We start from the raw sequence: 23,015 nt of genomic DNA, 5'->3' as shown, positions 1-23,015 counted from the left end.
TGATTGTGCAAAGCCCAACATCTTAAATCCATCAGAGCCAGCGAGAATCCGCGATGGAATTCGAGCCAGTAGTTACAAGGGTAGCGGATTCGATCCAACAAGTACAGCAACAGCAACAGTGCCCTCGCAATGAGAGTCAGACTGGAAACAGTAGCGATAAACCGAGCGTGGAGGAAACCACAAACGAATCCAATAAAGCGGGTAACATTCCTAACGGTGACGAGTGTCAGAAAAGCCAAGGTTGGAAAGGATTTAGTCTCAAGAGACAACTAAGCAAGGTTGATCTGAAGATCAAAAATACTTTTACACCATCCTCGGTGTCTTCTCAGAATGGGGTACTTGTATGTTTTTTTTAATACGTGCTTATCGTTCTTTATGCCGTCAATAATTTTACGTATTTCTATTGTTTCTACATTCTATTGTTACTATGTGGCCTACGCGAAATATCTTACAACGTTTTTAGCGCTAGCTTACGATTCAGCCATTGCATTCTCATATCTCTGCATTGTTTATATTCTTATTCTTATAAGTATAATAGATCAGCGTAAAGGCAATGTTTTTTTCCTGTTTGACTTAAAAGTTTATGAAAAAGATATTTAATCTTATATTACATCATGGAATCACACTTAATTATAAAAAAAACTTGTGTAAAAAAATTAATCTTGAGCGCTTATGTCGGAAATTGCTTTTTTTTTCTTAGTAAAATTATATTCCTGCTTTTTTATATAAATTTAATATCGTTTTACAATGTACATATTTATGTTTCCGAAAGAGCTCGTCATCGGGGCTCATGCAAGTACCCCAATGCCAGCAGATAGGCGGCGATACTGGTAGTCAAAAGTCTTCCACGTTTTACTGCAATATCAACGAAGCGGCCAGCACGAGTCGTTCACTATCGCCGGTCGAAAGCGTTGACTCTGACTCCTCGCTGTCGCCGGAGAGCCAGTCTCCTGGACACGAGAGTCCTCAGACTGATGACAGGAAGCAAGACATCCAAGAGGCTAGAAGCCCAACGGAGACTGAGAACGAGAAAACGATAATGAACAATGACAATATCGGCATAAAAACCGAGGCAGTAAGACCGATGAATCTGTCTTTGCCCGAACACGAGCTAAAACCGTCGAGATTGAAATATATCGCCAAGATCAAACAGGCGAAGAGAGAGGGTCGTTTGCTCTCGGTGCCGAATCTAAAATTTTCCAAGAACGAGCCGACCGTTTGTGACCTAAGATGCGAGGAGAGTACTTCCGAGAGAGCTACCTCCGAATCATTCACCGGCAATCTTATAAGAAGATTCAGTAAGTGTTTATACATTTAACGTAGAAGAGCGTTATGTGTCGTCCGTGTGTCCTTAGAGATATATTACTTCGTTAGATTTTTCACGTTAAATGTGAATGTGTGCGTGTAATTAATCTTACTAACAATCGAAGCCTTCCTCGATCGGGAAGCGTGCGATTAACAATAAAATTGCATTTGTATCTGTGACTGAGAACATGTGGTGGGTGTAGACTAACCATAGAGAGAGCTCGGCTGGCCCTGGACGTGCTTCTGCCTCTTTTTTTTTAACACAAAGCCTAGGATGCTCTTAGATGCGTTCAAAATTATTTCCAGAGGAAACGTTAACACAACTCACACTAACTGCATCTCCGCCAAAATTGGGTAAATTTTATCGCAATAAATTAATGAGTGATTTCAAAATTAATCAATTCGAGTACTGATGTATAATTTCGCGTATTGAAACTTCACTCGATATTAATTCAATCAAAGCAAACAGAGTAAATTTATTCTATTATATTATATTATCGTTTTCTTTTTCTCAAAATTTAACTCAAGGATTTGTTGTTATTATTATCGAGTTTTATATTGTTGGAATATTAAATGGAGAGATTTTCCAATTTGATCATTAATTATATAGAATAAATATTTTTTTTTGCAATTTTGTGAAAAACATGAAATTATTTTGCATTGCCCAATATTGGTTTTCATTATAACATGCTATCATCACAAAGGTTTATGCGAAACAGTTAATGTTTAGATGAATCAGTCAATACACAGGTGACAATGAGCTTCTAATATATATGTACTTTTGCAAGAAAATCCTTGCAATAATTGTTGACATCTCTAAACTTTATAAACGATAGATTAGTTTTGGTTTTAAACACAAATAAATATTAAATATTAATGGCAAGAACTTTTAGAACTTTTTGGACTCTATATAAATCTAATAATATGCTCGCATATACCTAAAATTGAGTAAAATAGCTCGCAAATTTCCATAGTTATCCGTTATTAGTATTTTTTATTTATTGCATGTCTAATGCAGTGCATATTGATGAGATAGCAACGCAATTATAATGCAATTGAAATACTGTTGATACATGATTTTGATTGATTCCTATACGTCATTAAACGAGAGAAAATGATTAGCAATTTATTTTATATTTATCGTGTATTTGAAAAGCATGTGTTTCATATATTTCAACATGTGCAATGTGAAAATGATGACTTATACAAAATTATCATATGCACATCAATTTATTTATATATTTATTTAAATTTGATTTCCGTGAGTATTTATTTTTTAATATTAAATATCGATAGAACGAAAGGATGATAATTCACGACTGTAGCTCTTTAAAACAAGGTATTTGCAAGAACTTGATAGCAGAAATATATCGTAGATATCATCGATCGTGAGATTAAAACATGAAATGAAATTGTTAGATATTTCCTGTAACGCAAATATTTTATAGTTATGTGGAATAAGAGACTGATGTGAAATCTGGTCACGCAAAATGTAGAGTCTAATATAATGGTCAGTCAATAAGTTCATCGATACATTACGATTAGGCACGTCCGAAGTGTGTCGACGTTTCTTCGATTGTGAAGAAAAGGCCTGATAATTTATAGAAGAGTGCAGACAATTTCCCCGCTAGAGGACAATACAATACGCGCGATTTATGTTGAAAATGATAATTCTTTAAAATGCATTCCTGATTTGGATCAGAGGGTGCCAGATTACACTCTAAACTATAAAGTGTTCACGGTCTATCGTTTAAATAACAAAGTCAGTGTCACAATTCAGCATAATATTGCAAGTTTTGTTGGTCTAACTGTGAAGGCAGAGCTATGAATTTATTGGGACAGGCTGTGGTAAATTACGCCTAATTGTAAGATACGCGGGCAAAAGTTTTTCGGGCGCAAACACAGGTCTACGTTATTGTACGTTGAATTTATATCCGTAAAAATATATGTCTCTGATATACTATTTTCAGAAGAATACATTTTAAAGGATGTCAACGCTTCACTAAACTGCATCGACTGCCTTTTCTTAAAGCTATTATCCTGCCGAATCACTCTTAGTTTGCAACCGCTCTGGTCGATAGGTCAATAGGTCAATAGGTCGGAAAAAAAACCGTATCACTTAAGATTTCTAGTATTCCCACCCCCTAGGTTACCAGTACCTGGAATGCATAGTAGATATTTTGAAAGTGCATCGCCTCCCATTTGGTCTTGGTATCCATTTGTGTCAACTCCATTCCAAGTTTTATGGCTACTTGTAAACATTGTTCTTATATGCTCGCAAAATGTGGGAAAGACCCCTCTCCCCCCCCTCTCGCTCTCGCGGAAATATCAACAGGAGATAACGCGAACCTGTCCGTACCGGCGCCAAGTCCCCCATTCACAATATTACACTGCAAATACGAATTTGAAGAGATTCTACTTTAACACTTTTTCAGGTTCAAATCAATTTTGCGGTCTTCCCCGACAGCAAGGTCGATTCAGGTAAAAACAAGGTTTTTCATATTTTTGGCAGTTGTTCTTATCACCGAGAGAAAAGTACACTCCTTGAGTACCGAGATCTCAGTCAAGATCGTCAAGATGTTACGAATACACATTACAAATTAATAGGCAGAGAGTTCTTGTCGTCCTATAGCTCGGTCATGGTATAATCCAGAGATCGGATTCTATTCGTGAACTATTAACATCGAGCGTATACATCCACTTGCCTTCAAATCTACATGTAGAATCACTATTGATTTCTCTCTCTCTTCTTATTTTCCAACTTCTTATATTATCCAGACACCTTTCTCTCGGTACAACATTGCTTTCAAAGCTTTTGGAAATTTTTTCGATGGTTTGCACGCAAATAGCAATAGTAATAATAATAATAACACTGATGGTCGTCGCATCATCAATGACAACGGGACACAAGAGGTCATCTTTATCTTTTATTAAATTATATTAAGACGCGTGTTATAAGACGCTCTTGACAGGACGCTTTTGCGAGTGTATTCAAATTTTTATTTCAAATTTGTATCTCGACATTGACTGACTGCTATAGAGGACTCTGCATAATATGCTGATATATATTCCACATAGCGAGCAACCAAGCACGAGGTGTACAACACGAGCAGGTTGTTTATCGTTACATTTTCCTCTCGCCAACATCTTCCGTGATGTCAGCCCCAGTGCAGACAGCAACAATGAACTATTATATCGAGCTTGCTCGACACAAGTCTCGGATAGTCGAGACAAAATCCAATCGAGCTGAACGGAAGTGTTTTTGGTTCGGTCTTTATCGAGGGATCTCTGTCGTTCATTTCCGCATGACGGAACGCAGAGTCGCAGAGAGGTGGAAGAGAGAAGTGTCGATTTTTTGATTTTCCTGTCTAATGAAACGATGTGCTGCGATTGTGTCATACGCACAAATGTCCACTTTCATCATGGCTCTGACGAGTTATATCGCTTCCCAAATAGTGTCACGCAGCATCTGCTTGAGATGAAGATACGTTTTTGTGTCATTGCTATCGAAACAACGTGAGAAGAGCGTTTTTCGATATGTTATCGCGAACGATGTATGTACATAAGAACCTTTCAACGAGTAGGCAAATGAGATTTCTTTATTAAAACGTTGTCGCGTATATGCATCATTTAATAGTTGAGGCAAACAAGGGAGAAAGAGTAATCGCATTGTCGATCAACATTTCTCCCGCCAGCGATTCTCAGCTTATTGGTTTAGTTTTATTGACACATTATTCATTATTTATAGCTTGATTCTCTTCGATTTTAGGGTGGGAATTCAAATTTATATATTTAAATTTATGAAAACGTTTAGACGATTTACGTTTTAGCACGTTCTATACCGATATTAATTGTAATATTTAAATAAATTTGCTTAAATATTCTTAAACATGATACCGTTACAGATAAAATACATTTCTACACTGTTTCGTTTGATATTATTTAGTATTTAATATTTTCAATATTTCTATTAAGCTTGTATGATCGTTTCAGTTCCATTTACATTCTTAGTTAATCAATATTATGATAAAAAGTATTTTTGTATCTTGTTTGACGTGTATATATATTTCTATATAATTCTATACGTTTTATAAAAAGTAAATATAAATAATAAAATAATGTGCAAATAATTGCCCGTGTGATACAACAATCTGGCAAGCGAAAATTAAAAACGAATATGAAAATTTATTTTCCACGTGCTTTTGTTACTTGCGTTTTGATGAAAGCTTGATAGAAAACCCGCGCGTTTATTACATTTTCATATCCCAAAGAGTTCAGTCCACACACAAATTTGCTTTATAAACAAAAGCAATGACCGTGTCGTATGTTTCCTTCACGTTTGACTTGTCGCCTGATTTGTAGATGAACGGGATGTGCGTATTGCCGGTGACAGGAAGAAGTACAGTGGGTGTTGGTGGTGAGAGAGGTGAGAGAGGTGACAATGGTGATAATAGTGATGGTTGTAGCACCGGTGGCAGCGGCACCAACGGCGCTAACAATAATGACGGTGGTGGAGGCCCTAGTGCTGGTGTTAATGTAACTCGCTCGGGTATCCGTAATGCCGCCGCCGGCGCGATTAGCGGCACCGACGAGGAAATTAATACGGTGTCGCGCAAGGGTGTCACGTTAGATCAACGTCACCCGCGCACCCAGGGCATAAGGAAGCTCCAGAAGTGTCTGAGCACCGCTACCACCCACTTCGAAGTGGACTCCGCCACGGGTGCTGCCGCCGCTTTTCCGACAGTTTCGCTATTCTACGCTCAGCGTAGCACGGAGATGAGAAGCTACCCCTCAGCCGTCCCTCAAGCGTCTTTGAACTACCAGAATATCCTCACCAACACCAGACAGTATAGCAGCTTTGGTAGTATTACCGATACAGGCCACTGTAACTGTATTTATCTATGGACTAACCACTATGTAGACTACCGATATATATTGTTCTTTCTGTGACACCGAATGGGAAAACTATTTCTCTCTCTGATCGCTTGATCTTTAGTTTGATTTCATTGTGACTATAGAGCGATTCTTTTCGGATCGAATTTTTTTCAAGCTCGGAGAGTGCGGATCTCTTGCGCAAAGTTGCTGCATATTAGATTATACGTCTAATTTGAAAAATTTAATAATTTAACTTTGTTATTTAATCTTTTTTCTCTCACGTTAGTAATGTCATGTATATTCATTCTTCTATGTTACTTAGGGCCATTTCGACTAAACTCCGATTAACTTAATCGTTGATTAGTCCATTGGAAATGACCAATCACATTTTCTCATTAAGCAGATTGGCAAATGCGATTGGTCATTCCCGATGGACTAATTATCGATTAAGTTAATCAGAGCTTGGTCGAAGTGGCCCTTAATTCTTTAACATCGTTTCGTGTATCTATTTCTACGATATTTTTATTTCTCCTTTTCATTGGGAAATAAACTTCGGATCAATTTCGAGACTGACTTGAACTAGTCATTTTTTAATAACTTGTATTTTTTTCTTTGTGATTTGTTATAAAGTTGATTTGTTGCACGTAAAAGCAACGTTGTTCCCGAGATTCTTCCAGCACGACATACGTTTTTCTATTGTCTAGACTCAATAGATACTGTCTGGTCTTTACCTGATCTGAGTGTGAAAGTGACTTCGGTAGTTCTCACTACGATGCATCTCTTTCTTTCTGACTTGTATATGCTCTTTAGTGGAACCTTTTCTAAATAAACACGAAATGGCACACCGTCTAGACTGCGTGATTTCTAGTTGTCACACTGCACCCTCGAAAAGAGATACTCTTTCCTGCTCTTTTCGCCTATTTGGCAAACTTTTGATTTCTGCTTCTTTCATAGATGTGGTCTATAACGTTGCATCTCTCAGATAATTACTTCTCTCAGCTCGATGCACAATCTAAGATGCACCTAATGTGAATATAATGATAAATAGGATGGACTGTGCACGGTGAATGTGCAAACATGTCGGAGGGACCGAGTATCACCGGTTAACATCTTCTCGTCTCGAACAATACATGTTTTTGTCATAAAGCTTATCGTTCTGTCCGCATTTGTGAAACGATCCTTTCGCATATTAATGTTATCTTCTATCGTGTTATTACACGAAAACTAGGACTGATATTCTCATGCAACTCCTCTAAAACCTGACTCTGACACCACCGATATCGCGCTACGTGTTAATTTATTTTCTAAGAACCATATTTGCCATCGGCAGAATCTCAGATCTAAGTTTTCCGTTAGAAAAATAATCTCACCTTTTTCGTATCGTGTTTTGTCGCAGTATTTTACAAACAAATGTTTTATTTAAAATATTTTAATTTAATTTACAATTGTTGAATGGATAGAGACAATTATTTCCAACAATACGGCTATATATCCATTATATATGTGCAGTAAGACAATTATGTGTGGATTCAATTCAAGAACCAACTCGTATGTGACATTAGGTAACGTACTGTATTGAATTATATTCGAATACATGATATGTTACCTGCATAACATACGTTCGTTTATTTTACAGAATTATTTATATAAAGTATCTTAAAGTATTTTTCACGAATCTCGTCTTCAAAAAATTGCATCGGCTACAAGATGTATTGATTTGGTTCAGTTTATATTTACATTACGGAGAACTTGATCGATGTCGACGACACTTTCATCACCACACAATCCGGTGATCGGCCGGATATCTTACGCGTGCATGCAAGAGTGATTCTTCTTCTCGTGTCACTCGTCTACTACCTAGCTTACTTATTCAAGACTTAGTCTGTGAACGATAAATCTCTAATTCTGCGCTAATTGGACGTGATACTATGCGTTCGTGTGTGCGTATGTGTGAATGTGGCGTGCGTCGTTGTATGCATCTGTGTAAATTTTTGTATAATTGACTTGATATTCCTGATGAGTCTAAAGTGTATGAAGGATAATTAATACGTGAACTGCGGTCGAGAGATCTTGATCGTGATAATTGTTGTTGCTGTCGCTGTTATTATTATTATTATTATTGTCATTGTCATCGTCGTTGCCATAATCAGCATTTTCATTGTCACGATCATTATTATTACTGTCCTCTTGAAGCTGCGCTGTCTCTGATAAGTGTTCTGACTTCACTAGTTTACACTTTGCGGTATACACTACGTAAAGACGATGTAAACGTGTCGAAAAATATAATTTCGATAGTCATTGTGCATGCTTCTTAGTAGCCCGGAAAGAAGTGGCGCGCCTTATTCTATAAATAATCGAGTATTTTTTTTGGGACCGCTGGTCGGATAGACAAATTCGACGGTTCCTTCCAACGATCAAGGAGTTCGAGTATGTCATCCCTCGAAAACATCACCACAGAAACCATAAGCTGCCTTACATTTGCGGATTCTTATACGAAAAAAAACGGTACGTAGATCAGCGTAAACTTTGCTTTAAAAAATCGTAAATCGCTCGTAAATTGTTTCACGCATATCCGCGTTATGCATCTTTTTATTAATGTACACTAGTCTGATCATGCAAATAATTATTACTGATTCTTTTGTTTTTGTAAACAAGGTCTTGTTTAAAATAAATATCAAGAATTAAAAAAAAGTCAAAATTGTATGAGTACAAAACATATTAATTATAGACGTTGTATCAGACGTATTGGACAACGCGTTATGCGGTGGATTATTTATGATAATTTCATTATTTTTTTAAGATACAAGCGGCATGCCGACGTTATGGATTGGCACGTCTCTGGGATCTGTACAGACTGTTATATTCAATACGCCTGCCCACAGCGAACGTCATGCTCACCCAGTGGTTGTGTCTACCTGTAGTAAGCAGATTTTTTTAAATATTTAGTATTTAGCCAATTTTAAATATTACTTTTGTGGCTGTTTTTTCTTGTTTTATATTATTCGTAGCACGTAATACGGTTTAACGCGTGTTTCCTATGTGCAGATGGATCTACTTTCAAACTCAAGGGTTGTATCCTATCGATGTCATTCTTAGATTGCAACGGCGCTCTGATCCCGTATTCGTACGAGTCCTGGAAAGACGAGAGCACGGATGGCAAAGAACGGAATAGTAGGCTTTACTTCCTATACTTACTAATATCCGCGAGTATAGAGATTGCGATTTTAGATTTTGTATATATTCCGTGATTTTTATGTTTGTTTTGAAGGTTTTTTTTATATGTATGTCCCATTAACGATGGATTTTTGTTAAAGAGAGTCAAGGAAAATGTACAAATAGCCGCATGTCACCGTCGACGAACACGCAAATCGGTGGGGACAATTTCGAGGACAGACAATTTGTCGCACTTGTGTCAGAGAAGCAAGCGAGAGTTGTGGCGTTACCCTCCCAAAATTGTGTATATAGGCAACAACTGGCAGAGACTCATATCGTAATTAAGGCAGAAGTTACAACATTGAAAGGTATAGTCCATGTTTTTTTTTTTTTTTTTAGGCGCAACGCAAATAAAGATATAATTGTCATGCCGGCTTATTATTTGTCATGTGATTATTTAAAAATGTGCAATTCTTTTACAATATCTCATCCTCACGAAACATTTCTGTCTAGATAACGTCTGCCTAGTATGTTACGTTTCGAATGGTCACATCACAACGTACAGTTTACCCAGCCTGAGACCGTTGATAGACGTTGATTTTCTACCTCTTATAGATTTGAGGTAAGAAAAGTAACTCTAATCTGTCCTAATTCTTTTATTTTAGCTATCAAGGCAATATGATAGTGGCAATATTTGCACATGATGCGTTGCACTATATGCTATTGTAATATCGCAAAAACTTCTACATTTTTTATTTTTAATATAATATACATATTTATAAAAATATTGAAAATCACATACTACATAGTTAAGAATGGTATAAAAATGTTATATGTAGATTAAAATAATATTCACTGCATATCTATTTATGATGCAGTCATAAATTAGCGATGTCATGCTAGTAATGTTAATATTTGTAATAACTGGATATATTTCCACAAATATATTTGAAATTAGTGAAATTAGCTTTTTAAGGGATAGGTACCTAAATTTGCATAGAAATTGTTTCTATCATTAATCTCACACTAAGAAAATCAGAAAAATATATATTTTTGTATATATATTTTTTGTGTAAAAGTATCATTGCCAATGAAGCTTTACAGTTCTAACGCTTTACAGAAGAGGTTCTAACGCTTTACAATTAGGTTGGAAGACGGCTGATATTATATTAAATCATAAGTTTTAAATATGGTATTTTATACGTAATTATATTGATTCTTATTAGAAAACAGAAAATAGGAGCTAGTTTTCAAAAGGTAAAGGAAAGGCCAGAAATTCTTTGTTAAATTAAACAACAGCGACGAATTATTTATCGTTTATAAGAGGAGGCTTATCTGCTGCATTAAGACAATTTTAAATTGATATCATTAAAGCTTTCGTAGCAAAATTTATCTTCTGCATTTGTATAGTTGGTTATATTACAAGTTTATTTGGAATATTTCATTATTACGGCGCATGAAATAAGTTAATCCTATTGAAATTTTGCTTATTCTTATTATTTAAACTTTATATTTATTCGCAGTAGAACAATAATAAACGCAAATTTGAACTTCGCCTACTAGCTAGCATCATCGAGTAGATCTAGATAAAGTACCAAAGCCAGAGGTATATGCGTTACTGAAACGATATTATAGCCATCAGGTACTTATTCTTAAGAGTATTTCGATTTATCAATTTTCTATCAAATTCTATTTATAATAATACTACGCCTATATTTATATATGTGTATAGCATTCTCCAGAAGTATGCAATTATTAAACATTCTGTGCGATATAAAGATTCAGCTATGTATGATTACACATATTTTAGAAACATAAATTTATATAAATAAATTGAGTGTAGACGTATTTAGAAATGGATAATATAGCACACTTCTGGATATTTCTTTCTATATTAAGTAGGAATTACGAATGTCTAGGAGCTACATAAATCCGTAGCAGCTTATCTTTTTATCGATGTTAATAACTTGCTATTTACGAAATATCGCCTATAAAAAAGTATGAAGAGAGTTGACGATAACTTATATATCTATATACATACTAATATATATTGCTCTATACTTATATGAATATTTATTCAGAAGTGTATTAATAACCATTAACGCGCGCGCGCGCGCGCGATAATATTAGCATGTGACTTCTCTGCAATAAGCGCACTCGTTAACCCTTAACACAATTAGAGCATGCGTCATTTGTAGCATTTTTTACGAGCACTTCTATTGCACTCTTTATCTCAGAGCATATACTCTAGATTTTCAGAGAATGCAGCGTTGTGAAACGAATGAAAATGCGGATCTGCTTGTTTAAAATTAAAATTGGAAATACTTTGAGTCGGTTATGATTACGCTCTTTCGCACAATGTTTCACAACCACGCGATATAAAACTGTCTATGGCAATTCTTCATCTGCAAATTCTATGACTTTTATTTTGAAATTTCTCTATCTCTGTCATGTATCATGTCTACGATTTCTTACTTAGCAGAATCTACGCAAAAACTTACACTACGAACTTTCAGGCAACATTTACCATTATCGTCTGTTTCATATTACAAATTTTTATACATATACAGAGAATAAGATATATCGTGCGAACATGTAGAGAGAGTCTTTTTGAAAATAACTGGGCTGGCTGTTTTAAGGGTTAATGCTAATTAATGATAACATTGATAACGTAAATCTTATATTGACCCGTGTACGGTCGTACGCTCACTTTCCTCCTGTCTCTGTAATCTCTAACAGTTTTCAGACCACAAAACACGGCATTGTAGACCCCATGTTGACCATATGGGGTCATCAACTCTTTGTTAATGGCGATACCGATCAGTAAGTCATCTATGAAGTACAGCTAACCACACGTAAAAAAACCTTGACACAACACAACACAAGTGCCTTGCGTGCAATGTACTATCTCTTTTCGATTTCACAATTTTTGTTTCCAGCTTCATAATGTTTCACATAGGAAAGCGTTTCTCGCGCCACCTCTATAACTGTTAAAACCTCTATAACTATCAACCTCTGATTTTTACCACTTACCAAAGCTTTATGCCATGTAATATAAAACCGCACACTGGACACTCTTTTACAGTTGTACCCCGATATTGTCATTTTATATGCAATCTATTATATACCCTATGAAACAACGCATCGCAGTAAAACTGCCTTGTGCATATTTTTTGCAGGATCGCAAAGACGCTTTGCTTCAGCAATCGAGGCCACGGTTTATACTTATCGTCACCGATGGAAATACAGAAGTTCTCCGTTTCGAGTGAATTCTGGTATTGTTTTACGTGCATCAATTTTATTTTTAGTTCAATAAAATAAGTTTAGTTTTATGTATTGGATTCACATATTGACGCATTCTATCTACCGTTAAGTATGACTATACATCAGCTATATTTCTATTTGATTAGCGGCGAATTGACGGAGATGATGGGTGATCTGTTTATTGGCCACGATATGCCAGAACCGCCCAAAGAGAGTTTCTTCAAAGGTTTATTCGGTGGTGGCTCGAGGAGTGTCGATCGAGAAGAGTTGTGTAAGTAGACTTTTTTTACTTTTTACAACGAACAAATTGAAAATGAAGAAATGAGTAATTCGGAGCAAGCTAACGCTTATACCGATACTGATTGCAGTCGGTGAATCTAGCGGTCGTGCGTCGCGCACAGTGGCAAAACATATTCCAGGACCAAACGAAGCTATGCGAGAACGGGTCTCTTGCGCAACGGGCGAAGTAAATATGGCACACCAGATGGTCGTGGAGCGCGGCGAGAAGTTGTCGCAGCTCGAAGATCGGTCTGCGCGCATGGCGTCGGAGGCCGAGAACTTTGCGACGAGCGCTCACGGACTGATGCTCAAGTACAAAGACAAGAAATGGTACCAGCTATGAGAAAGCCATTCGATCCGAGTCCGATGGGATGACGCACGTTTCTTTAGTTATTTATTTAGCGTTCGTGTTTCGTCTATGAGTTTTATTGTATTAAGAAATTAAAAGCTAGCTATACTACGATCCTCACAAAAACGCACATATGGGAAACATCTACACGAAGGGAGAGAGATAAAATGGATACATGTACATGCGATCACCTGTGCGATGCACATGGTACACACGCACATGCTGTAAACGAGATAAACATATATAGCGAAAAACAACAACAACATATATTTCAAAGCGGAGTAGTATGGCGACGATCTCTCAATTGTGTAAATTTTTGCGTATGGATGAATAAAAGAGGGATGTCGGAGAGGCCGCGGCCAAATGCCGCGATGCATTTGCGCGGATGTGACATGTATGTATAATTATTTAAAATATAAAGTACTTATACGCAAAGATGCGACAGAAATATACGCGAGTCAATATAAGCAATTATGTAATAATTCGCCTTTTAACCGGTGGCACTCGTTAATTCATTCGGACGTCCTGTGAACGTGTTTAATGGCGCCTTGCCTTGTTTGCTTCTCAGCAAAGAATTGCCAATAAGTATTTACGAACGTCACATTGTTGCAGAGTTTAAGCACTTCCGAATAGATGGAATCGAGTGAAACGATAAGAATCGCATTAGTTATAAATCGACTAAACTAGTACTTATATATAAAACATGAGTTCTCCTATATTAGATTAATATTATGTGTTATGTAAGAGAGAAAATATATATTATATTGGAACAAAATATACATGGCAACTCATATATTAACAATGCCATTGAAAACTTCTAGTAAAACAGTCATTATAGAGAAGAGTTGTTATTGACTAATAATTCTTATTCCGCGAATGTAAATTTTATAATCGTGTACATTGTAAGCTGACTTGTATTTAAGTATTTATCGTTACACGATCGCAGACACTTTCGTAAATACTGCATTAAGGGATAAAACGAATGCGATTCTTAAGATTCGTAAGTCTATCAAGTTACACGAGTGCAAATGAGAAATTTGTTAGGCTCGACAGAAATGATTTTTGTGGATATTTTACGAAAGTTATGAACGTAGGCAAGACGGCACAGCGACACCATTCCGAATGCATTGACAATAAAATGTAGTTAATTACTCGGTGAGAAAGAGTAAATTGGATAAAAGTTGAATGCAATGAAATATATTTTATCCAGAATGGCGGGTGTTGCGCAGGCCGCAAAAGCTGCTATACTCGCCACGCTGATAAGAATGTATTAGTTGTTATCGATTGTAGTTATCGCTAGACGTGCTATGTATATATAAAAAAGATGAATATAAGTAGGACAGATTTCGCGTTATAAAGCTGTTTATATAACAATGTATTATGAGTTACGCTGTTTCGATGCCGACGATAAGTTCAACTGGATTTACGACACATCTAACCGACGTGACATGAGTTGTAGTAAAACTATTGTAATTTTAGCACTACACATAGTTTAGATTAATTAAAGACAATATATAAAATATAAAATATACATATACAAGTAACCAGATATATATATATATATATATATATATATATATAGATTTATATAATATATATATGTATATACGGCCGGTTCTACAATCAGTCGTACGTCGTAGTCGTAGTCGGATTTCGGGACGCAGCCGATGGTCCAATGAGAGAATTTTCTTTTTCGAAAACGAATTTTCCTCATTGGACCATCAGCTACGTTCCGACATCCGACTCCGACATACGACTGATTGTAGAACCGGCCTACAAAAAGGTATATGTATATATACATATATATTTGGTCATATGTATATGTTATGTTTATATATATATATATATGTATGTGATAAGTTCGTTGAATTTATCGAGGCTCTGAATCGTCGTACTGCTTCCATAGCAATAACTGTATAGTTGATGTTTATGGTACTAATCACTCGTATACTTAATAATGTGCCCGCAGAAGATTACTTAGAATGCATTTTTCGAATTGATTCGAGCTCATGGTATAATTTCCCTTGGACAATATACACGTATATAAATTCGTTGTCCCATTACACACTCTTGTCACGGGATGTCTTCACTATCGATTACTAGTACAAAAAGAGCGCGAGCTCGTTCGTCGAGCGAATTGTAGCGTGCGAACCGTAGTTTGAGAATCCATACTGATGCTGAATTTGTAATACGTTCGTGAGAGTGCGCAGATTAGCGTTGACTCTGAGCTCCGATCCCGTTTTACCTAAGCTGCTAACTCTGACAAACGTTCCACTATCTAACTATCTAGAATTATTATTCCTCGAAATACCCGACACTCAGTATGTAAGCAGTTCAATGGTAGATAAGATACATTCAAAATAAAGTATAAAGTATCCTAAGCAGCGGAGAGATTTGTTAATGTTCGAATTACGAATGCCGATATACAAATTAGAGGGAAGAGGTGTTCTTTCAGAGTGAAGGCTCGTTTTACCGTTATAATAATAGAATAGATAGATTTAATGTGAGCTAGTTACAGAGAACAGGCATATTACATTATTATTTAAATGTTGCAGTAATATATTCTAACATTCGTTGCACAAAGACTAATATATTCGTCGATAGTTTCTCATTATTTATCAAAGAATGCAAACATATCTCAAGGAAATTTCTGATAACAGTTTTACTACTTTACAGGCCATAGTACATAAAAAAAGCCTCGATATGAGATCGGAAACACTCGACTGTAATTAATCGATTTGCTTACCGCTTTAGTTCTACCGCTTATATCTTTTTATGTACTATAGTCGTAAAACCCAGCAAATGCTGTTTATAAAGCAAATTTCTAACTCTCTCTTTCTAGCCCATATTTATTCTAATTAAATCAAGTTTCTTATTAAAATAGGAGGATTCTGTTTTCTATATTGTTTTTGTTATTATATCTGATTAATAATATATTGTATAAATGATAGCGTACAACAATTATAGAATCGTAGAATGTACAGATATGTCTAAATTACAGATAAATATATAGCTCACATATACATACGATATTAATTAATTTCAAACATGATCTACAATGTTAGAGAGATTCTCGTTGGGCTGGACAGAGATAAACGGAACATACACATCTTAAAATCCTTTTAGTGATCTGCAAATAGAGATATAACAGATACCTTTTTACTATGTACTTAACTAAATTTTGTATAACGTATAACGTATAATTTTTTAAATTATTAATTAGAGACGAATAAAGAAAAGGGGAGAGATTTCTTTCATGTAGCTCGTTCGAGATCGATTTTGTTAATAGATGTATCATGTTCTTCTCTCTCTCTCTCTCTCTCTCTCTCTCTCCTCTCTCTCTCTCTCTCTCTCTCTATCTATCTATCTATCTATCTATCTATCCATCTATCTATCTCTCTCTTTTTTAGAATTATGATATCTTGTCTTCTTTAAAAAATCTTTGATATTATTGCAAATAATTTTTTATTTGTGCAAGTAGTGCGCTACTAAATTCAATATTATAAACGAAAGAAGTCTATCTTTAAGCGCGACAAAATATTTAATGCTCTCGATTTATACTATTAACTATTAATAATCTAGTAGAATTTTTATTTTAACAGATAGACAATATAGGTATCATCTTATAATTGTAAGAGTACTGCCTCGGCTACAGACTGTATCTTGGCTCCAATTTAATAAATGAGTTTAACTCGAAGTTCAAAAACAACGTTTTCTCTATATTCAATGTAATGCCACTTTGTATATCAAATATAATTAATTTTGTTTTGATTGCTTTTTATCTTAAAAGCACGTGATTGCCAAACAAGACTTTCGCACTTAATATTTGCATGCCATTCGTTATGGTATTATGTTTTGTTTAAAAACTATCAAAGCAGCTATAAAATCATTGGTTTCTTAAATTACTTAAATTTATAACGGTGCATTGTCTGAGATTTTCCGTTTCTTGTTTTCCTGTTACAATATATATAAATGATTAAGTTGATCAATTTATTTTCCCCTCTTACCCCTTTTTTCCAAATGTATATCTATATGTATATATATATATATATATATATATATACATTTAGACACTATATATATACATATATATATAGATAGTTTATACTTAAATACTAGAAATTAATCATTGTCAGCTCTAGTGTTAACTAATATTTTTTCGGTATAATTAGAGTCGATTTTTCATTATCCTAAACACAAATTCTGATTATAAAACTATTTACAATTAGTTTTGTAAATTAAATTAAATAATTTTTTACGCATCGAGTTTCAATGCTACAAGCAGATAATCTTCCGATTAATTTCCTCGTATATTTTCTTAAAGAAACTTTTATTTCTAGCTTAGCAATCGAGATGTTTAGCATGGCAAATGAATTAAAAGATCGTACCGCGCGACGATCCTCTTCCCATGAATTAAGGAAAAACCTCGTAAGTCAAAGCTCTTGGAGAAAGCTCGTCCTTTTTGCCCCTCGCTCTTTAACCGAAAGGAACGGTGACTGCTATTGACACCCGGCCCGTAATTAAATTAATTTCTGCGTCTCCACCTTCGCCGGGTATAGGCATCGCCCATCGGCGTGGAATAATGCACCGGCGCGACGCGTTGCGACACGACGCGACGCGACGCGACCCGGCGTCGGCGGAAGGTGCTCTCGACCGCACTCTCGCGCACACTTCTCATTTCCAATTTAAAAATAATGAGAATCTAACGCGAATAGGTGAGGCTGTCGCGCACAGACTACCCATTGACTACACCGGCGTCTCGGCCACGCGCGAAGTGGAATAAATTGAAAAAAAATTCAATTTAGCTTCGGGTATACCGCATAGCCGCCGACTCGCTATGATGCGACGCGACGCGACTTTTCTCGCCATACAGGGAACAATAGATCGAAATTTATTTGTTCTGGCTGTCCATGTCGCGTTTCTCGAGCAAGGCATTTACGAGCAGTGTTTGCCTTAGATGAGTTCAAAATTATGTAAAATGAAGATAAGATGAAAATCCGTAAATTTATCTTAGATGAGATGAAGATGGTTTTGTTTTTAATTAATCTAGATAAAAGATGATTATCGCGATTTATTTAGATAATTTTTTAGATAATTTTGTGAGACTATTTATAAAAATTTATAAAAAAAAATTAAGCAGATTTTAAAGGGGATATTAAAATAGTATTTTATGTTTTTATTTCTCAAAAATAAAAGTTTCTCGAATGTTTTGTCTGATAAGCGAGTTCTACGGGGTACACTTATTTGCTGTGCTAAATTAAAAAAGGTACTCTACTGGCATGGATGACGATGGCAAGGATGTAGGTATATTATATTTAAAAAAATATTTTTAATATTTGGAAAATTTATAAGAGATTGGAGTTTCTTCGATTTAGATTCCAAGTACGAAAAATGTTTCGATGTTACTACTAATAATTGTTTGCATATTGTCCCTCTTTTTTCAATATGGTGGAAGAAATCTTCCTACTACTAGAAATCTTCTGCTACTACTAGAACTTGATCTGTTTTCGAATTAACATTTTTGCAGTATAAATATTATATAATCTACTTCTTTCAAAAATAAATCTTTATACAACTTTTTATATACATATATAATGTTCTGGAATCTAATTTAATTTAACCCCTGACACACTTCAGTTGTGCACCTTCAAATTGCACACTGGTGCGAATTGGGATTCCGCGCGCTTGTTTGAATCAGCGCGCAGCGGTTGGAATAAACGGATTTTAAACTTCAATACTTATTTTCTAAGATGAAATTTTCATTATAAGCTACGGTCAACGTGACGTTACAAATGTTTTGGAGCGTTCTTCTTCTCTTTCTTTCTTCATTGAAAGAAAAGAGAAGAGGAATGCTTCGAAGCATTTGTAGCTTCACGTTGACCGTAGCCATAATCAATCTGGGAGAAATCGATTGGTTATAGAGTGAAAACAAGGTTTTTTCTTAAACATATTTCAGGTAGTAGGAATAAATACTTTGTTGTCGATGTTCCCCTCCATTCAAAGAGTCGAAAAAGTCTCTGATGCGCATTCGCACCAGTGTGCCATTTAAGGGGATGCTGGAGTGTCAGCCGATCTTCCTCGATGTCGATAATGTTAACATTGTTTTCTCTATATCTGTCTTTGTTTTAACGAAATGACATCTGTCCTTGTTCGATTGCTGCGCCATCTCTCGCTACACACAATACTACTCCACACGCATACATACATACATACATATGAGATTTTCAGACCAATTTTTCTCTTATACTAAATCTTATAGGCTCATTTCTGAAAGCACAACATTGTTCTTTTTTGTAATCCCGAATACACTGTATGCTTATTTTATACGTACAAAGTTTAAATTTTTATGTGCAGCAAAATTGTCACGAGTCGACTGCATAAATCGATAACAAAACTATAATTTTTTCATTTTTTTTGTTTTTGATGTAAAATCGACTACAGCGCACTCTGTTTTTGTGCGTACTTTAATTCTGTAAAAAAGTTTTTTCAATTTTGTAAAGCCAATTCAAAAGTTTAGTGTGTTCAAAAAAATGTCGGTAATTATACTGCTATCCCTTAAGGGGATGCTGTAGTGGCAGTAATTACCGACATTTAGTTAAAAGCAAACCACTTTTAATTGGCTTTACGGAATTGCAAAAATTTGGTCTAGAATTAAAGTACGCACAAAAATGTAGAAGGCTAGATCGGTTTTAACTTCCAAAACGTAAAAAAAATTAAAAATTTAGGCACATAGAGCTGTCACTGACGACAATATTTGGTTATACAAAAATACTGCAGTTTATATATACAAAATGAGAATCTAGCTCTCTAGGGAAAACATTGAAGAACAATATCGTGCAATTACAACTACGATAGAAGTCTATGAAAAAAAGTGTCATTATTTTAACTTTTCGATTGCTGCGCTATCTCTCGCTACATGCAATACTGCCTATCCTATTAACCTGCATGTGCCTTTGCATGTATAAAAGATAAAACAATGAGACGGATATAATAGTGAGAACTGCGTGTAACACTACATTTTCGAGTTGCGGGCGGCTTAGAGTGACTAATTCCGTTGTATAGTTTTTGTATTAATTTCAGAAAAGTTATGGCAATTAAAGCCTTGCCTTCAGAAGTTTCACTTCTAACACGCGTAGCGACCACGCGTTCATTTTCTTTTTAAACATTATCATTTTCAAAAATAAGAAGTTAATTTCAACGTAATAAAACTGTTACAATGTGAATAACAACGATCTTGACTGTGATTCAAGCCGCAACGCAGCAATGAGACAACCGATCAACATATCGCGGAAAAAAGGCTTCAACACTTCGATTATATTTATATGTATAATCGATTATTATTTATATAATAATAAATAAATATAAATATTTTATTTTTATTAAGCATTAACTTCTTTTACAACATACAATAGTTTACCAGATTATTTTTAAAAAGTAAATATGTAAATATAAAAAGTAAATATAAATAAAAAGTAAATTGTTGATATGACTCAAAATAGTAAACAGAAACTTTTAAAATTATATTGAGTCGAATACGTAGACAGATACATGCGAATATTCTTTCTTCCATTCATTAATCTTATAATTATTTCGACTAACATCACACCATATGAGATGAAACTTTTGAAGTTTAGGACATTGTTCCATAATAATGGATAAATTCTTATATGTAGCACGTTTTACATGAAAAAGATGTAACTCTTCCAAGTTTTGGCACCCCGTTAGTAATTTCAAAATGCGATCAGTGAGGGTAATATAGGCAAGATAAACTACTTCTAGACGTTGACAGGACGAAAGTAATCTGCTCAAGCTGTCCTCATCGATTGGGTATCTATAACAAAAGTCATATAATTATTACAGTATATTTCAATCGCAAAGAGAAAATCAATGTAACATTTTCAAGACGCTCGAAATTCAAGAAAAGCAAACACACAAATTTTGATTAAAAAATATAATATTTTAAGAGAAAATGTAGCACATACTTACAGGGGAAGATACAATTTTCGTAAATTTTTACAGTCAGCAAGGGCATCAATACCCTGAGATGTAAATTTAGAACACCGTAAACTTATTACTTCCAAGTCGCGACATGAATTTTTCAACTCTATTGCGACAACGTCTAGGTTTCTTCTATTACTGTCCGCAAGTTTCATTAACTCAAATATATATAGATCTTCCAAATATAACTCACGCATCCATTGATTTTTTTGCAGTATTTTGCAAACACGTTGAGCCTTTATATATAGATTACAAAAGTTTAAATGTTCCAAAGCATTCAGTCTCTCGAGATACGAAAATCCTTTGTCGTTTATACGTATACAACCATTTAGATCCAATTCTTAAAAGAATATGTATTAGTCATATGCAATTTATCTAATCTTAACAATTATATATACACAATATACATATACATGCATACGTACCTTTTAAATTTTTGCATATCTCTGAAATTTTAAGTAAGACAGAATTGTCAACAGAATCGCAGTCCCTGAATCTTAAGTGCGTTAAACGCCTACCGCAATTGTCAAGAAAGTTTACGAAATCCATAACATCAAAGCAGCTTGCTGTAAGATCTAACTGTTGCAAATTTTTACATCTAGATGTAAAATAACAAAACATAGCATCCATATCTGTGATATATCCACATCGCACGTTTAAACGTGTATAGAGTTCAGGGTCCCGTATTAAATTATTGAAGCGCTTATCTACATAACTCATGCAGCATAACGTTGTCAAATCTAAGTTTTTTAGTATTTTTAGCAGTATTTCATCCTGCAAAGATAAAATATAACTTTAATACACGAGATGACATTGCAATAAATATTATTACGAAAAATAGACTTCTTATAGAATACTTTACAGGAAGATCAGATAAACTGCTTGATAGCTCCTTGGACTCATCCGAAGAGAGTTTCATATGCTTCGTATAATTTGAATGGCTTTTTAATAAAATACGACGCGAATATCTTTGTCCAAGGGGTTGTACATAACCCGGGATCACCTCCCGAGATACCTTTTTGTTTCTCTTATAAGAGGTCGTTACATCGCTGCAAATAACATCAGAATAAATTAATATTTATTATTAAAAGAATAAAAAAATATTGAATATATTACTTAATATCAATGATTATAATATACCTTTTACAAATAATGCAATATTTGGGAAAATTCTGTTGCAGATGAACTATATCCAAGTGTGGATTTTTAAAATCTTCTGTTAAATTGTGAACTTCCTCATGGTATGGAGAGTACATGCAGTTAATTCTTTTTAACACATTTGTTAAACTCTCGTTAGGATTTCTAGGAAGGATCAATTCTGATGTACCGATAAGCATCACAGCATCTAGCTTTGTGTAAGAGGCAGGTGAACTGTTTCTAAATACCAATCTGAGAAAATCGGTTTTAAAGTTGCAAGATATCGGTGGAGAAAATAATCTTGCTGTCGAGGATACAATCTGAGACGACTCCTCCCACAATTGAAACCACTGATCATTTATAGAATCTTGAGCCCAAATTTGAGTTACGTTTCCCGGATTATATATTTCGTAAATACAGACTCTGATCGGATATACAGCTTCATCAAAGTTGAGATCTTCAAAATAGAAAATATAATTATATTCTCTTCTCAACATGCAAAAATATATCTTTAACAATATCTTATTCATTAATTTAAATATTAATACATTACATACTAATACAATTACATACCAATATAATTCTTTTTGACCGACGCCTCCTCATTCCAATCTATTACATGAAGCTCGTAATTCTGTTCTTTGTTTTGCCATGG

At 34.9% G+C, this 23,015-nt stretch overlaps 2 protein-coding genes across 11 annotated transcripts in view; one reads left to right on the top strand and one right to left on the bottom strand.

Annotated features, from left to right (window-relative positions):
* The window catches only part of LOC112453150 (syntaxin-binding protein 5), a 39,998-nt gene extending 23,750 nt beyond the window's left edge, over window positions 1–16,248 (top strand). For 2 of the 10 annotated variants that reach the window (XM_025013722.1, XM_025013724.1), the window contains 11 exons: window positions 36–335; window positions 773–1,298; window positions 8,569–8,685; window positions 8,981–9,100; window positions 9,226–9,351; window positions 9,495–9,701; window positions 9,847–9,955; window positions 12,073–12,156; window positions 12,513–12,608; window positions 12,744–12,868; window positions 12,966–16,248. In XM_025013722.1, the coding sequence (XP_024869490.1) occupies window positions 36–335; window positions 773–1,298; window positions 8,569–8,685; window positions 8,981–9,100; window positions 9,226–9,351; window positions 9,495–9,701; window positions 9,847–9,955; window positions 12,073–12,156; window positions 12,513–12,608; window positions 12,744–12,868; window positions 12,966–13,219 (2,064 nt within the window). In that variant the 3' untranslated portion in view covers window positions 13,220–16,248. Of the gene's footprint in view, window positions 1–35; window positions 336–772; window positions 1,299–3,740; window positions 3,787–5,667; window positions 6,167–8,559; window positions 8,686–8,980; window positions 9,101–9,225; window positions 9,352–9,494; window positions 9,702–9,846; window positions 9,956–12,072; window positions 12,157–12,512; window positions 12,609–12,743; window positions 12,869–12,965 lie in introns of all 10 variants that reach the window. The other 8 variants (XM_025013721.1, XM_025013723.1, XM_025013730.1 and 5 more) reach the window with 5 other exon arrangements.
* Window positions 16,249–20,743: 4,495 nt separating this feature from the next.
* Window positions 20,744–21,826, bottom strand: LOC112453152 (F-box/LRR-repeat protein 4-like). The gene is made up of 3 exons (XM_025013732.1): window positions 21,649–21,826; window positions 21,212–21,563; window positions 20,744–21,056 (listed from the first exon to the last, which is right to left on the bottom strand). The coding sequence occupies exons 1-3, from the start codon at window positions 21,770–21,772 to the stop codon at window positions 20,744–20,746; spliced, it is 789 nt and encodes a 262-aa protein (XP_024869500.1). The 5' UTR covers window positions 21,773–21,826.
* Window positions 21,827–23,015: the final 1,189 nt, after the last annotated feature.

This window comes from Temnothorax curvispinosus, unplaced genomic scaffold (genome assembly GCF_003070985.1).
Source record: "Temnothorax curvispinosus isolate PA1 unplaced genomic scaffold, ASM307098v1 QBEX01004092.1, whole genome shotgun sequence".
Taxonomy (NCBI): Eukaryota; Metazoa; Arthropoda; class Insecta; order Hymenoptera; family Formicidae; genus Temnothorax; species Temnothorax curvispinosus.
Note: the sequence above shows the minus strand (reverse complement) of the source record. Positions and strands in the feature narration are given on the sequence as shown.